Here is a 15,050-nt window from a genome sequence, read left to right on the forward strand (position 1 = left end):
TAATTGAAATAACAGTTCTTTATTCAGCAACACTAATTGGATTACTAATTATTTTACATGAATAGTAAACATTCAGAGTAGTGTTGATTTTATAGACAGAAAAGAGATGGAATAATAAAAAAACTCCAAAGACCAAAATGTTACAAAGTGTCACTAAATCAAATGAAATACAAGTTCTGCTTTTTCTTCTTCTTCTTCACAAATTTCACCTTCAACGAATGAATCCACCATTTTTGAAATTTTTAACCTGCAAAGCAAATCCTCTTGTTCAGTATCAACACAAGTTGGACAAGAACGCTAAGCTAATTGAACAAAGATGCTTACCTAATATATAGTCTACAGTGAGTTGAAAACTGCTTCTAAACCTCTTCCGTGACACCTATAGGATTGCAGAATACAAAAAATTGGGATTGTCTACCAATTTTAGCCAGCAACCCTTATAGCACCCAACTCATCAAGCTTTGAGCTCCTATGCTGCAACCAGATAAATCGACGACTCAATAAATTTAGTAATTTACCAACTCTGAAACCTTGAACAATGGTGGGAACTTCAAGTCAAATTACCTTGTTTTTCTTGTGCCTATGAACGTCATTTAGATCTTCATCCCCATCATGTTTCCTTTTCTGCAATATCAACGCTCCACGTGATTTCCATAGGATCAGAAAACAAACAATATACATAAAGAGCAGCCTAAGATCTGCTAAATTTTATGCCAAATCAATATTTAAGCAAGCTGCCACTTCCATTAACATTTGGCGAGACAGACAGGTTCAACAAATAGACATGTCTTACCTTATCATGATGTTTCTTAGAGTGATCACCCGAATCGAGGTGGCCATTTTTCTCCTTTTTTCTGTCTCGGTCCTTGTCTTTATCTTTGCTTCTGTCTTTATGCCTGTGCTTGTGCTTCTTATGCTCTCTATCTTTGTCCTTATCCCTGTCCTTGTGTTTTTTATGTTTCCTGTCCTTATCTTTGGACTCACGTTTTGACTTTGGTGGAATTGTTGGAGCCCCCTTCTCTGCCTGAAAGAAAAAAACAGTATGTGTTCATGTTCTAGTGCCTCGGTCAATCATCTCTAAAGGATATCCATTATCAGGTTATGATTGTCAATTAACCAGAGAATTGAATGTTACAGGACATTCATCATTGATCCCATTTTCAAGTTCAATGCAATGTCAAATATTTATACTAAGTCGTTAAAACTCAAAAGCACCAAGAGAGAGCAGATGCTTACTAGAGGCAATTCAACAGGAGTCACATCATTAAGCTGGAAAGCCTCCTTAAGCACATCCATATCAAAAGGTAGGATGCGGGTATTACTACTTTCCCGGCTCTGTAACGTATTATTCTGAATAAGCTGGTCTAACTGCATTCCATCTCCTTTTCTAATCTCAGTGTCCCCAACCACATCATGAAGATAGTGGGAATCTGAAAGAGACGCAGAAAGCGATCTTTTGCAAAAGAACTCATGGTGCTGCAGTAGTTTGTACTGAGATATAAGATCCACTGCACCACACAACTCTCTCGGACCTGCACTTATATAACCAACCACCACCACATTGACCTCAACGGTGACATGATTGAAGAAGCTCCAAATTTGAAAACTAGTTTTACCTCCAAAATTGGTACGTTCAGGCTCCATCTTCTTTATCGAACAGCTCTCAATTGCTTTTGCATGATCACACTAGTACACTAAAGCATTTGCAAATTTAGATTCTTTAATGCATATACTAACAAGACAAAGCCACCAGCTCACATTGCATTAGTGACCGAAACTGTTAAAGAGTCTCAACAAAACTAAGAGCTAAAATATAATATCTGAATTTAGCATAAATTGCGAATCAAAACTCTCCCAAATCAACTGAAAACTAATAATCCTAGCTCGATTGTAACCAAGTCAACAAGAAAGTTTCTTCCTTTTTGTGTTATTCTACGAAAACCTGTCAATACCATAAAGGTGATACCTTTAGAGTTTGATAAAACGAAAAATGATCAAAGGATTCGAATTCGAAAGGGAAACTAGACAAAACCCATCAATTAAACACAATCTCAGAGTCAATTGAATACGAGAAAGCAGAGAGAAACACGAATACGTACACGTTGGAACAAGCCCCAGATCTCGTGGAGAAATCAATTCTAGCTACGGAGCTTGTATCTAAGCACCTCTTCGAATCCCAGAAGCAGGGAAACGGGAGAAAGCGGTTGGTCTGGTTTCCCGCGCAAATTTGATTGAGCAAAGCAAAGTGATGGAGGGAGAGAGAGAGGACAGAGATCGAGAGAGGGGACTACGTCTTCCTTAGGGTTTCAGAGTTTTCTCTCTGTTTCTTCTTAACCAATCGGGTTAATCATTCTTATTTGTTTTTGCTTCTCAAGTTCTCAATAATAATATTCTCTACCTTCTTTTAATTAATTTTTAAAATATTATGTATGGGCTTTACGCCCCCTGGGCTCGGCCCAGTTACAGTGCGACTAAACTTCTCAATCTAGAAGCTCCATAACCATGCACATGTATAACAACAGTTGACGCTGACAACGAAAATATATGCAGTTGACACTAAATCATTAACAAAATTCACTAAATACAATCAAAGGATTTGGATGACAATCTTCTACTGTTAAAAAAACATGTATTGAACCTCTTGCATTCTCGTAGTAAACAAATTATATTTTACTTTTGGTTAAGAAAATAAAGTAGTCTCATTACCATCTGAAAAACATATGTACCATTGAGATATGCTTCAAAATTGATAACAAAAAAGGTCATCAAACTATCATTGATTTGTTTCTTCTTATTTATGAAAATTTTCAAATGTTGTTTTAGAAAAAAATGAAGGTTGATCCATGATTTAGATAAAATAAGAAATTCGAAATTCTACATATGTTTTTCTTGTCAAATGTGGTGTGTGTAGAACTGTAGTAGATAGTTCGTTCCTCCTAATTCGTAATAAAAACAAAAAAAAAGGAGTTTAATATTCCACAAAGACAAGATGGAAAATGATAAAAGCAGATGTATATATAAATAAGAGGGGACATTCAAGTGGGAGTGGATTTTTTTCATGTGTGTGAGTGTAGATGTGGGTGAGGAATAACACAATGAGAAAAGGGAGTGAAGATACAGACAACATCATTCTCCCCAAAGAAAGCTAAGTCTTAGAATCATCACTCCAGTTCCCCTTTTTGGCCCCTTCTTCTTCCTTTTTATATTTCTTTCTTCTTTGACCCCTCACTTAATTACTCTATACATGCTTTTTGACACCCTCATTACTCTCCCCCTAACTTAACCACTACAAGTAAAAATATTAACTACACTTAATTGATACCACTGATCAATTTAATCCAGCTAATATCTTTTGAAATGATCCAACCAAAGCTTAGTTAGAAAAATAATGATAATTACAAAAACTCTAATTTTATTCTCTTTGTTATTTTTATAAAGGTATTGTGAAGAAAAAGGAAAGGAGAGCAGCAAACTTTTGGAGCAAGTCATCTGTTAAAAGCTCCTTAGCTTTTCTTCCATCACTTTCATTCTTCTCTTCTCATTCCATGAGACTTTCACAGAGAATTTAAGAGATCTTGATCAGAACTTCTGATTATTCTTCCCTCTTATATTTTCTAAAAATCAATTCTAACACTCATCTCTCACAGTTATAGAGAAACTCTATATATCTTGAAGATGAGAAATAACTACTCCAGAAGAAAACCTAGGGAACACATCACTACTGTTGCCTTTATCATCCTTCTTTTTTTGTTTCTGTTTCTTTACGCTAAAGCTTCATCGTCCTCCTCTCCTGCTGGTATTCATTATCACTCAACTCATGGAAGCTTAAAGAAACCTAGAGTTTTGGATCCAAAGCCTGATGATCTTAATGACAATGCTGCGTTAAGAGGATCAAGAATATATACATATGAAGGTGGTGAGAATGTTTTTGAAGATGGAAAGAGAAGGGTCTTCACAGGTCCTAATCCTTTGCACAATTGATAAATATTTTTTTGCTTTTCCAAGTTTTGTGAATTTTTGTCTGAATAAAAATATATATATATATATATGTGCAAACAAAACCCAAAACCATATTTATTTACTTTTGTATTACACTGATATACATTATATCGTACGTGATCTGCCGTGATTTGTAACTCTTTCTATGTGGAGGAATGAGATCGATTTCAAGAGTAGAAAATGCTGCTTATTTGTTCATCTCTCTCTATGATATTCATCTAATTAATATAAATACGTTTAGTTTATTACTGATACGCATGATTATCTCATCTTTCCTTTTGAAAAGAATAACTGGTGGAAATTTCGTGTGGTACGAATATTTTTGATGATTATAAATTGAGCATCATTGTTGAGGCCAAAGGAAAAGAAAAGAACTAACATCATTGTTCAATTGAAATTATGATACAGCTAGTCTCTTACAGAGATGGATGTGAAAGATACAGACTACAATTCATGCTTAAAATATTAACTACAATGGGTTCCAAAACTAATCAATTTTATTTCTGTTCAACGCAATAATTAAACACTATTACAGAAAAGCTGTATAAACACCTTGTAGTACACTAATTAACCAAACTACAAATATACGAAATGTGAGCTTCATCTTAACAGAAACGACAGTTCTGAGATTCAACCTGAAACAGCTTGCTAGTATACGGTTAAAATTTAGTTACCACGAATCCTACACGATGCTTTTTGCTATGACTTTACATTTTACTAGGTGTGGTTAATATGTAAGAAACAGAACGAGAGCTGTCGGAACAAGATATGACCGGAAATAAAAAGACAAAGAAAAACATATCTTACTACTTTCTCATTGAAGACACTAGATGAAATGTAGGGACAAGAAATAGTTTTTGAGAAATAAACATTTGTAGATATACAAAATTAATTTTAAAAATCCCGATTAAGTATATGGAGAATTTGGGAAAGACTTGCTGTTTCCACATAGGAAGAGAAATCATGTCTCAAACATAACTTTTTCTACCCTATAAGATGAGAATCATAATTAGATGAACACGAGAATAGATTTTTGGCCACTCACCACTCATACCTAATTGCTATAATAAAAAAAAGTAAAAAAGGGAGTCGAAATATCTCCACGTAATGAAACCTTTGGAAGCATATAGTAACGAAGACATGAATGTTTAAGAGTTTAATAAGTATCGCTTTGCAGCTTCTGGATCCAGCTCTTCATACACCTGAAACCAAAACACAGTAATTAGTAATGATCTGCAGAGAACGTCTTAGTAGTGAGTGTGTGAAACATACAAGTTTCTTGTGAAGTTTCTCGAAAGCCTTGCAAAACCTCTCTGCTTCAACCTCACCAACCTGCAACGATGTTCATTGACGTTTTATAATCAACTCAATATTCCGGTTATATGTAGTGGAATCAAAGATGAACAAGAGTCAGTTCTGTCACTAGAAGTATCTAAGTTATATACTTGGTTTACTAAACAATTAGCTACAACTCTAAAGACAAACTAGTAGACTATTAATCTCCTTTAACAACAGAAAACGTTTGAAATAGCCAGTGGTGATAATTTACCTTCTTCTCAGCAGCCGCTTTCAGCTTATCCCAGAATGTTGCTGTATAAAATGTCTAGAAATTAGGAAACTGAATACAAAATCATGCAGCAAAAAAAAAAAAGAACCATGCATATGTTCTGAAAGGAGCAAAATACACCGCATGCTTCTTCAACAACTACGTGTTAAGTAAAAAATACATGTATAATTGGAAATCAAGGATGGTTTCATTTCATTGGTCAGATCACGTAAAAACCATATACACAGTAAGCTGAGGAAAACACAGATGGCATACACAAAATTACAAAAATGAAATGTTATCATCATTGGATCAAATGTCTCTAAAGTAATTACACAACAAAAGCTAACAAGCAAGCAACTTGCAATATTCTTGATCCAATAATCCAAAAAACAAATCACATAGATTCCTAATTACCACCAATGAACTTTGTAAGAAGACACATTTGAGTAAACTGGGTATAAGAGTTGTTTCAAATTATGTAACAAAAAAAAAAGGTTTCAGAGAGAAAGCTAAAGAGATAATGCTTTCAAGAGGCATACCTTGATCTTTCAAGTCTTCTGGCTCAACAACACTGGGTGCGTCGTGCCACTCACTTACCTCCTATAAAATGGTTCCAAGCTTCATCAAAATTACAATCGTGTAACATCATCATAAAGCAAATAAAGAAAAAGGAGCCGCAAGAGCTCAGAATGTACCTCTCGCTCAACAACTGAGTGTGTAGTTGATTGCTTTGAACTTGATGAATCTAAACCAGCCTGAAACCAAAACAAACACAGACAAGAGTTATGAATACATTCTGGATCAGATGAAAACTTCCAGACTTAGATGATACATAGCTACAATTGTAATAGTACATTCAAACAAATATTAAGAACACTCCGTCACTATAGTGCTGTTCGTTTGGTTGACGCAGCTACCTGCGGCTGCGTCGGCGTCAATTTTTTTAATAAACTCTTGTTCGTTTTATTGACGCCGGTACTGCGCGTCTGCGTCTACCTAAACGCTGCGTCCTCGCGTCGATCGCCGAAAAAATCTGCGTCTGCAATTAAAACTGCGTCGGCGTCGGAAACAACTATTTTCATTGACGCCCACGCTTGCTAAAAACTGCGGCAAGCAAACGAACATGACTTATATATATCTACTCCCAATCTCAGGAACGTCATAGATGTTTGACTACAAGACTACTACTAAACATCAGATTAAGAACCTAAGATTGATACCAAGTTGCCCTTTTGAATGCATACACAGAACCAAGTAGATAAATTAACAGTGGCAAGCAACAAAAGAGATTGTCCATAGAAAAAGGGAAGAGAGAAGAGAGATTTTACACGGTAGTCGCGAGAGCGCACGACGGGGAAGAGTTGGAGACGGCTGCGAAACTCTTGCTCATCCATCGCTTCCTTCTCTCTTCCGATTCTCTCAGGCTTTGGAAAATTTCATAAATAAGAAAATTAAATTTGCAAGTTCGTCCTTTTAATTTTAATCTGTTTTTAGTTAGCCCACAATAATTAAATAATTGACAGTCAAACCCATGGAAGATTTCAAAAGAAAAGACCATACCGAACCACGAGCATCATAAAACAACACAACGCACTCCATTTTTATAACACCATGAGCTCCGACCTCACTTTTACACACAGACAATCACAAACACTTTCACACACAGATAATCACAAAATTGGGCGTTGGGTGAGATGTATACATAAATGTGGGGACTACTTGTTACTATATAAGTTTTTTTTTTGACGAACAAATGTGTTACTATATAAGTTGGATTGTGATTGTTGATTACTCCTTCTCCCATATCTAAATTATTTTTGTAGTTTATGGCTACTAGCTTGTGTTTGATTTTATTATCAGTGTTGAGCAGGCACACATCTCAGTTCCATAGATCTTAATTTTTGTACGTCATGTTTCCATGCATGGTCTTATAGGCGCTATGTATCGATACATGTGGTCATACGACGAAAAAAAGGATGATAACATATCAAGTCAAATACCAGATTCATTTCCTGTTTGGGACATACAATGTTGGTGTTGAATACTTGTTTTTTCTTTTAATAGTTCTTAGTTCTTACTCATTTTGATATTTTCAACTCTCATGAGTCATGATATAGCGTTTTTTTTTTGGTCAACTACTCTCATGATATAGTCATTGACTCATTTTGTTACCAAAAAAAGAAAGCCATTGACTCATTTATCATTTTACCCACAAATTTATATATGAAACTAGTTATCCAATTTTATAAATCTTCAATTTCGCGGTAAGTATGAAAATTAATCAGTAAACATAAATAACGTCAAATTTCATATGATATATTTACAAAATTAGTTGAATAACAATAAATATTTGTAAACACAAGAGTCAAAAACATTAAAAATTTCAATATATTGTAATAAATAAGTAGAAGATCCAATAATTAACGTTAAAGTTGATCGAGAAAAAAAAACACTTTAAACCAATGATTAAATTAACACCCCTTCTCAAAAATATAACAATAATAACAGCGCATATATAAACAAAGTTAAATCTCAAATAAACTGCAGTTTCTGTCCCATATATATATCTTTAAATGATTTGTTTCCAGTTTCTCCCAACATATAAAATATCTGATTCACATTTCATTTAAGAAGTTATTAAACAAGAAACCTGTGAATCCATGTATGGCAATGATGGGACTTGCCCAACACAAGAAGAACGTACTTCATATCCTTCTTCTCCTCTTCTGCATGTCCATCATCATTCTCCTCCTCCTCGTCCCCGAGACCAAACACTCTCTCACTACTTTCCGACAGAACAACAAGAACAACAATTATGTCCCGCCTTTCACTTTCCTCATCAAAGTCCTCACGTTTAACCGCCTCCACTCCCTCTCCCGCTGTCTCCGATCTCTCTCCTCCGCGGAGTACGGCGTCTCAGGCGACAGAGGACGCGTTCACCTCCACGTCTATATAGATCATTTCTCACTCGACCAAAATGATACAACCGTGGAAGATAGCTTGAGGAGCACGAAAGAGATCCTGGATTTTGTGGACAAGTTCGAGTGGAGATTTGGGGAGAAACTGGTTCATTACCGGACCGGTAACGCTGGCTTGCAGGGACAGTGGCTGGAGGCTTGGTGGCCGAGCTCAGATCATGAGTTTGCGTTCGTCGTTGAAGATGATCTTGAGGTTTCTCCGCTTTACTTCGGGTTTCTTGAGCGCGTGATTCGTGACTACTACTATGATGCTTCTAGTTTCAACCCTTCTATATATGGAGCTTCGCTTCAGAGACCATGGCTCGTTCCAGGTACCATTCTTGTCTGTGATTTAACAGCTCAGGTTGTATAGACATGAAGTAGGGATCATTGTCGGCTCAGATTTTGAGGAGTACAGATAATTTAATATTGGTTTATTTTTTATTAAAAAAAAAAAAAAATTTGGGGATTCATATAAATGCAAAATTTTCCAAAACTTTTGGAGACTATACACAAATACTTCATGCATATGTTTAGGGCCGGCCCTGAGATTTTGTGGACTATAAACAATTTATTAATGGTTTATATAAATTTGTTAAAATAAATTTGGAGGTTAATATATATGTATATTTTTCCAAAAAATTTGCTGACTATATAGACCAATACTTCATCGGCATATGTTCGGCGCCGGCCCTGGTAGGGATTGATGTGCTGGTTTACTAGTTAGTGTTTGTCAGTTTCTAGAAATGTCTGAAATACTCACTTATTGTTCTAGTGATTCAGCAGCTCTAGTTGTAGAGACAGGAAGTAAGGTTTCATTTCATGTCCTCATAGTTAGTGTTTATCAGCTCCTAGAAATGTCTGAAACAGTCACTTATTGATGTAATGATCAAATGCAGGTGAAAATGGAAATAAACTACAAGTAGATCCCAAAACTAATATTTTCTTATACCAGTTAGTGGGAACTTGGGGACAGCTTCTCTTCCCTAAGCCATGGAAAGAGTTCAGACTATGGTACGACGAGCACAAATCAAAGGACAAGAAGCCTTACCTTAGTGGCATGGTAACTTTGGAGTTGTACTTATCTTCCTCATGGATTCCACTAGTTACAAACTCCAAGTTTTATGCCATTTTTATCTGTTTATGCTTGCTCAGGTGACAGATGAATGGTACAGGGCGTTAGAAGAACGAATATGGACACCATGGTTCATAAAGTTTGTCCACTCACGTGGCTACTTCAACATCTACACCAACTTCCCTAACGAGAGTGCTCTAAGCGTCTCTCACAGGGATGCTGGTGTTAACTATAGAGAAACCGTTGGACCAGACTCTCAGTTACTGAACCAAAGCTTCACCGGTTCTGATTTTCTGAAACTCCAACCTTTGACCAACCTTAAGTGGTACGATTACTGTTTCGGTGAAGTTATTACTGGTAGAGTTGTGAGGAGCTTGAATGAACTTGGCACCATTCTTCCTTCTGTGCAGAGAGATAAAACCATAGTTCTGGTCAGTCTTTTTGATGCAGACGAGATGTTTATCAGGAACTTACTCTGCCATTTCGAGAGGATTAATACTCGGAACCATATATTTATAGGTCCTAGATCAGAGTTTCTCTATGACCTTTCAAGAAGGGGACATCCTGTGATTGATGCGGATATGTTTATCAAAAGCGACTCAGTCAAGGAGGCTCTGAGCAGTGCTTATGTTGTTATGAAATGCTTGGAGCTAGGATACAGCACATGGGTGTTTTCGAGTAATGCGCTTTTGGTGGATGAAGATCTAATACTCCTTGACAGCATCAGATCAGGATACGACTTCTATATAGGAGAAAGCTCTGGAGTATTGATTGTTCTATCTTCACCGGTCAGTCGAAAGCTGTGGAGGAATGAGCTTATGCCTAGCATTGTATCCTCAGCAACGAAGAATCCATCCCCAGAACATGGTCTAGATTTTATTCAGCTAGTGAAAGAGCTACTGGAGCAAAAGGGGAAAAAGGTAAAGACTGTAGAGACGATGAGTATTGCAGAGAATACTAATGCCGAGAGCGTAAACCAGTGGTTGGAAGATGACAAACCGGTGGTGTATTGGTCACCTGAGGTTGGTTCCAATATCATTCAGACAAAGCTTGCGGAACTGAACTTGTGGCTCATTGATGATGATCTCTCATGCAAGGCTGTGATCTGTCATAGCTTATAAAGTAAAAACAGGAAGCTAATGGCATTGAAGTGAGTCACACGGAGATGTGTGAGTCACATGCAGTTGTATACCTGATAAGAGATGTTAAAACTGATTGTGATTTACAATTCTCAAAGAAACCAAGTGTAACTTTGTTTTACCATCTCAAGTGAAAAAAAAAGGCTTTTGTTGCAGCTTCCCAAAAGGCCATCACGCAAGAATTGTTGAAAAATATTTGAACAAATTGGTATTTCACAAAGGGAGATCAAGAACCCGTGACAAGTTATTGTCGCTTCAGAGAGGGAAGCAAGCAGTCGTAAACAGTAGTAAGTCGCTGTGTCACAGTTAGCTTGTACGACGTTTCCTGCTGTGGCCTTCCTAACTCGATCAGATCTTGTTTCACTCTGTTTATACAAACACATCAGTCAGTTTAGTTCTGGCACACATAATAACCAAACACACAAAAGAATAAAAGGAGGGCAAATAAAACCATGAGTTAAGCGTTTGTATCATAAGACAACTGGCTTAGGAGTTTTAGATCGTTCATTTCTAGCAGAGAATGATTTTGATTCTTTATGATTGATTATTTTGTTTTGTAGCTAAACGTTTAATGGGATCAGTGTGAAAACTTACAGATCCCACTCGCCGCTAGTTTTTGCAGGAGTCTCAACAACCCGGTACAAACGCTCAAGGCTGTATATCAGCAAACCGAATACGGTTTCTGCATCCTTATCCTGCAACAGCATCAAACAAACGTCCAGAAACTTTTCACATGATTTCTTCAAAGAACCCATTCGTAGAAATGATAATGATCAGAAATAATATAGTGGACATCTTACACGTCCTTGTTCAACGTAGCTCTGATACTGCATGATTCTCTTTTCAATTTCAACGACGAGTAGCCTCCTGTGAATACGCGCAATCCTTCCGCGTCCTTGAGCTTTGCTATCCTATTCATACCAGTGAAATCAAACGGAATAAAGATAACAATGAGTCTCATAAATATAAAGTTGAACAACATATATGTATCAGTATCAACTGGTTTGGCTTGAATTATAAAATCTAATCACCTGTTTAAGCCATGTCCGAAGCAATGCGAGCATACCAAGGCTGAGAAAGAATGCAGGTAATGCAGCTAGAATGGCAAAGTTTATCTCATTCGCACGAAGTATCTGTTCCAGTTCCAGCATGGCTCTGCAGCAGAATAATATTCAGTTATATACAAAATGATTAAGGGATCTGTATTAAAGTTAACTCAGAGCTACTGCCTACTGGTATTACGTTTCTATATCCAGTTTAAGCTTCTGGACCTGAAAGACAAAATAATTTTGATGTGATTAGAATCTCACAAACAGTAATCTACAGCTTTCATGCCAATGAGTTTAAATTACCTGGATAAGCATACCCCGGGCAAGCTCTCCGCTAAGGAGGTTGTGTATAGGGTGCACAAGTTCCTTTTCATACCTGAAATTAGAAGGCAAAATCCATTGTAAATGCAATTTAATGTGCCTTTAGCTGCCTAACAAAGAGTAATGTTCAGAGTTGTACCGGTGCATAACAACTTCAAGCATCTCCTGATCCGTTGCATTGTCTGATACCTTTTCAGGCGTAGCCTGCTCGCAGAAATTCCTCAGCATTCTATAGCAAGTAGAAAATTAGGAATGCAACCAAAAATAAGAAGCACTAAAGGAACGATTACAGATATTTTTGGTTATGGTTACTTGAATCCCCAGATCAGTGAAACTATATAAATATAAAAAGTGAATTGCTATATACAATAGCAAGGAAATAGAACCAGGATAAAAACATTAAGAAGGAAATGAACATCAACCTATGCAGTGAGTCTTGCGTCAGCTGCACTTCTTCAGCTTCCATGACACCCTTGTGTCTTTTCCGGAAAGTATCAAAAAGCTCATCCCTAATGGCAAGCAGCTGCAAGATCAGGAGTCTAATTCAGAAATTTCCAAGCAAACAAAATGCCAAGTAACAGACTAATAACTCGATCATCTTAACTTGCCACACATCCACTTTGAATAAGAACCAAACGGTGAATTGCATCAGCCATCACTTTTCACTTTATTTCTAATCCCTTAATAGAGTTTTACGTAACAACCCATTTGGACCAAAAGTTGAGAAAGGCTAAAAACAAACCGGTTGCTCAACATGATCACTGAAGAAGCTCACGGTTGCCTCTTTTGCATCATGAATCCAATTCTCGATGTCAGAACTTCCCATCAAACTACTGTGGCGTAGTAGCCATATAGAAAAGACAGAAATCCCAACTGCACCACATGTATATCGGACCCAGTACAGGGTCATCCTCCTTGGTTTTCGATGTTTGCCTACCTTTTGAAAAAAGAAACGGAAAAAGAAAAAAAAAAAAGAGTTGTTTTCAAATGAAGATATTCGTCATTAAATGGCTGTGACAACTATAAATAAACTACAGCCACACCTACCATAACTGATAAATATGAGTTAAGTTTCTCCAAATTCTTATGAACCAGATTGATCGCATCGGTAAGTTCACAATCAGTCCACTGGGATCCTTCTTCATTAACCTCAGGCAGTCGATCAAAGACAAGAGGCATTGAGTAACTTCCATCAATAGAAGAATCAGACTGTAAATGTGATACAAGTCAGTAAAATCAAAGTAAAACTCAAGCAAGTAAAAAAAACCAGTGTGTGTTCTACCTCGCGTGCAGCATGTAAATGGCTGAAAGAGCCCTCCAAATTCGAAAACAATCGATCAATAACAACCAACAACGACGGCAGTGACTTCTCCGGATTTTTCAAAAGATCTTCACCACGCTTATCCAACTCAACATAAAGCTAAAAAGCACCCATTGAAAGTAGTGAGTCACAAGCACATAACTTCATAAAAAAGGAACGAAATTTTTTGATTGATGATAAACCTGAGCAAGAAAGGAAGCGAGTGAAGATCTCAACTCCATCAAAACCCTCATCCTATCTAACATATGAGACGAAGACGACTGACAAAGATGCTGCATAGCAGAATCCTCCTCACTAAGACCTTTGCGGACGAGCTTCACACTCTCATCAACAAAAGCTACAGGTCCTCTCTCAAAAACCATGAAGTAAGCTTTCCGAGCATTAGAGCCCTGCAGTACTCAAAACGACACCAAAAAACGTCGTTTTACTATATATAATCAAGTGAAAGACATGGAACGTTGTGTTGATTGATTGATTGATTGATTGATTTCACCTCAGCTCTAGATTGCCAAAACTCCAAACTCTTCTGGATATCATGCAAGTTGGAGAGAACGTCAGCCATTATCTCCTCCAACGCAACGTAGATCCTAGACGTATCCGCCGAGATGTTGCTGAAGATAATCAAACAAAAGTCAAAACAGTATCGGATTGCAGCGATAGTCAGAGAAGATGAGATGAATCTTACGGTAGAGGAAGAGGAAAAGAGATATGTCGTTTCTTGGCGAAGGTTTGGCGATAGAGACTGGAGAATTTTCCGGGGAAAATGGAATCGGAAGTTGGAATCAAGGAGGCGACGCGATTCCAAAGGTCTCCTCCGATCGTCGACGGGGAGGACCCGTTCGCCGGAGGTTGAGAATCCATCAAAGTGGCAAACGTTCGCCGGAGATTTGACTTGGAGGATGTTGAAAGGTGAATGACTTATTGGGCCGTTATTGGGCTAGGATGACTTAAAATACTGGGCCAATATGTATGCCCTTTCGTTTCTTAGTATGATCGATTTTCACAAGTCTACAACTTCAAAAGCAGAGTCAAGAAGATGAGACATGTTTAAACCATTTTTCTAACGAAAAAACAATTTAAATGGTACTACATGTAATGTTAGTGAATAGATTTGACGTAACCAATGTCCAAAATGACATTCATCTAAAAAAATATGCTAATAAGCTAATCCCGCGGAGTAAAATTTTAAATTATTCCCATTATTATGGTTATTCAGATTCTGAATCTCAGTTTCTGTGTTGTTAAGAGAATCCATCTCATCACAAATCATTACTTGTGACATTAGAAACTTATAGATACAAGTAATTAGTTCTTACATCTCTTCTTTTAATATTATAACAAACTGATGTTTACTCTCTTGTAACAAGTTTAGAAATAGTTCTTACAACTTCTCTAACATGTTAGCAAAAAAAAAAAATAATGTTAGCAAAAAAAAAAACTTCTCTAACGGTGACTTGTAGTGGGTATCTAATAATTTTAGAAGAAAAAAATACAAAATTAAGAGAGAGAAGACACAGAGGTTCGGGGTAAAAATATTTTTGCATATGTTTCTGATACTCAAAATCATTTGCTTCTCATTTATTAGTCCATCTATTTAAAATAAATTAAAATTAATAATAGCAATAGAATATCATTATTTT

The 15,050-nt window shown here is 36.8% G+C and overlaps 5 protein-coding genes across 8 annotated transcripts; 2 read left to right on the forward strand and 3 right to left on the reverse strand.

Moving 5' to 3' along the window:
- LOC106419807 (mediator of RNA polymerase II transcription subunit 19a) lies at positions 1-2,372 on the reverse strand. 3 transcript variants are annotated; one of them, XR_001283895.3, is made up of 7 exons: positions 2,100-2,372; positions 1,617-1,686; positions 1,237-1,532; positions 794-1,024; positions 565-624; positions 325-474; positions 1-247 (listed from the first exon to the last, which is right to left on the reverse strand). XR_001283895.3 is itself a non-coding variant. In XM_013860643.3 (6 exons), exons 2-6 carry the CDS (start codon positions 1,642-1,644, stop codon positions 424-426), a joined length of 666 nt encoding a protein of 221 aa, XP_013716097.2. In that variant the 5' UTR covers positions 1,645-1,686; positions 2,100-2,346; the 3' UTR covers positions 323-423. The 3 variants fall into 3 exon arrangements, 1 of the variants encoding a protein (XP_013716097.2); XR_001283896.3 differs by having other exon boundaries at positions 1,617-1,694; XM_013860643.3 differs by lacking the exon at positions 1-247 and having other exon boundaries at positions 323-474; positions 2,100-2,346.
- Positions 2,373-2,537: 165 nt separating this feature from the next.
- LOC125593308 (CLAVATA3/ESR (CLE)-related protein 22-like) lies at positions 2,538-4,359 on the forward strand. Its single transcript, XM_048769760.1, has one exon. The coding sequence runs from the start codon at positions 3,676-3,678 to the stop codon at positions 3,979-3,981; it is 306 nt and encodes a 101-aa protein (XP_048625717.1). The 5' UTR covers positions 2,538-3,675; the 3' UTR covers positions 3,982-4,359.
- A 519-nt stretch (positions 4,360-4,878) lies between these two features.
- On the reverse strand, positions 4,879-6,999 carry LOC106420009. The gene is made up of 6 exons (XM_013860846.3): positions 6,877-6,999; positions 6,244-6,303; positions 6,088-6,148; positions 5,549-5,589; positions 5,272-5,331; positions 4,879-5,201 (listed from the first exon to the last, which is right to left on the reverse strand). Exons 1-6 carry the CDS (start codon positions 6,940-6,942, stop codon positions 5,148-5,150), a joined length of 342 nt encoding a protein of 113 aa, XP_013716300.2. The 5' UTR covers positions 6,943-6,999; the 3' UTR covers positions 4,879-5,147.
- A 129-nt stretch (positions 7,000-7,128) lies between these two features.
- On the forward strand, positions 7,129-10,721 carry LOC106420225. Its single transcript, XM_013861080.3, has 3 exons — positions 7,129-8,837; positions 9,405-9,568; positions 9,661-10,721. Exons 1-3 carry the CDS (start codon positions 8,213-8,215, stop codon positions 10,699-10,701), a joined length of 1,830 nt encoding a protein of 609 aa, XP_013716534.2. The 5' UTR covers positions 7,129-8,212; the 3' UTR covers positions 10,702-10,721.
- Positions 10,722-10,781: 60 nt separating this feature from the next.
- Positions 10,782-14,337, reverse strand: LOC111210734 (protein DGS1, mitochondrial-like). Of its 2 annotated transcripts, none has more exons than XM_048769750.1 (14): positions 14,096-14,337; positions 13,904-14,021; positions 13,593-13,799; positions 13,372-13,509; positions 13,137-13,298; positions 12,832-13,026; positions 12,512-12,612; positions 12,229-12,318; positions 12,072-12,144; positions 11,962-11,990; positions 11,751-11,874; positions 11,520-11,630; positions 11,314-11,414; positions 10,782-11,084 (listed from the first exon to the last, which is right to left on the reverse strand). In XM_048769750.1, the coding sequence occupies exons 1-14, from the start codon at positions 14,269-14,271 to the stop codon at positions 10,964-10,966; spliced, it is 1,746 nt and encodes a 581-aa protein (XP_048625707.1). In that variant the 5' UTR covers positions 14,272-14,337; the 3' UTR covers positions 10,782-10,963. The 2 variants fall into 2 exon arrangements, with proteins under 2 accessions (XP_048625707.1, XP_048625710.1); XM_048769753.1 differs by having other exon boundaries at positions 12,832-13,022; positions 13,133-13,298.
- Positions 14,338-15,050: the final 713 nt, after the last annotated feature.

Source organism: Brassica napus, chromosome A3 (genome assembly GCF_020379485.1).
Source record: "Brassica napus cultivar Da-Ae chromosome A3, Da-Ae, whole genome shotgun sequence".
In the NCBI taxonomy this organism is placed as follows: Eukaryota; Viridiplantae; Streptophyta; class Magnoliopsida; order Brassicales; family Brassicaceae; genus Brassica; species Brassica napus.

Excerpts from the sequence above, each read along its gene's own strand:
- LOC106420225 (XM_013861080.3), top strand. The coding sequence starts at position 8,213 with ATGGCAATGATGGGACTTGCCCAACACAAGAAGAACGTACTTCATATC. Across the intron at positions 8,838-9,404 it reads GAGACCATGGCTCGTTCCAG|GTGAAAATGGAAATAAACTA; the intron begins GTACCATTCTTG and ends GATCAAATGCAG. Across the intron at positions 9,569-9,660 it reads AGCCTTACCTTAGTGGCATG|GTGACAGATGAATGGTACAG; the intron begins GTAACTTTGGAG and ends ATGCTTGCTCAG.
- LOC125593308 (XM_048769760.1), top strand. The coding sequence starts at position 3,676 with ATGAGAAATAACTACTCCAGAAGAAAACCTAGGGAACACATCACTACT.
- LOC106419807 (XM_013860643.3), bottom strand. The coding sequence starts at position 1,644 with ATGGAGCCTGAACGTACCAATTTTGGAG. Across the intron at positions 1,533-1,616 it reads TGAACGTACCAATTTTGGAG|GTCCGAGAGAGTTGTGTGGT; the intron begins GTAAAACTAGTT and ends ATATAAGTGCAG. Across the intron at positions 625-793 it reads CTAAGAAACATCATGATAAG|AAAAGGAAACATGATGGGGA; the intron begins GTAAGACATGTC and ends TTGATATTGCAG.
- LOC106420009 (XM_013860846.3), bottom strand. The coding sequence starts at position 6,942 with ATGGATGAGCAAGAGTTTCGCAGCCGTCTCCAACTCTTCCCCGTCGTG. Across the intron at positions 6,149-6,243 it reads ACTCAGTTGTTGAGCGAGAG|GAGGTAAGTGAGTGGCACGA; the intron begins GTACATTCTGAG and ends ACCATTTTATAG. Across the intron at positions 5,202-5,271 it reads AGAAACTTCACAAGAAACTT|GTGTATGAAGAGCTGGATCC; the intron begins GTATGTTTCACA and ends TTTTGGTTTCAG.
- LOC111210734 (XM_048769750.1), bottom strand. The coding sequence starts at position 14,271 with ATGGATTCTCAACCTCCGGCGAACGGGTCCTCCCCGTCGACGATCGGA. Across the intron at positions 13,299-13,371 it reads ATTTACATGCTGCACGCGAG|TCTGATTCTTCTATTGATGG; the intron begins GTAGAACACACA and ends TCACATTTACAG. Across the intron at positions 11,875-11,961 it reads CTTAAACTGGATATAGAAAC|AGCCATGCTGGAACTGGAAC; the intron begins GTAATACCAGTA and ends ATTCTGCTGCAG.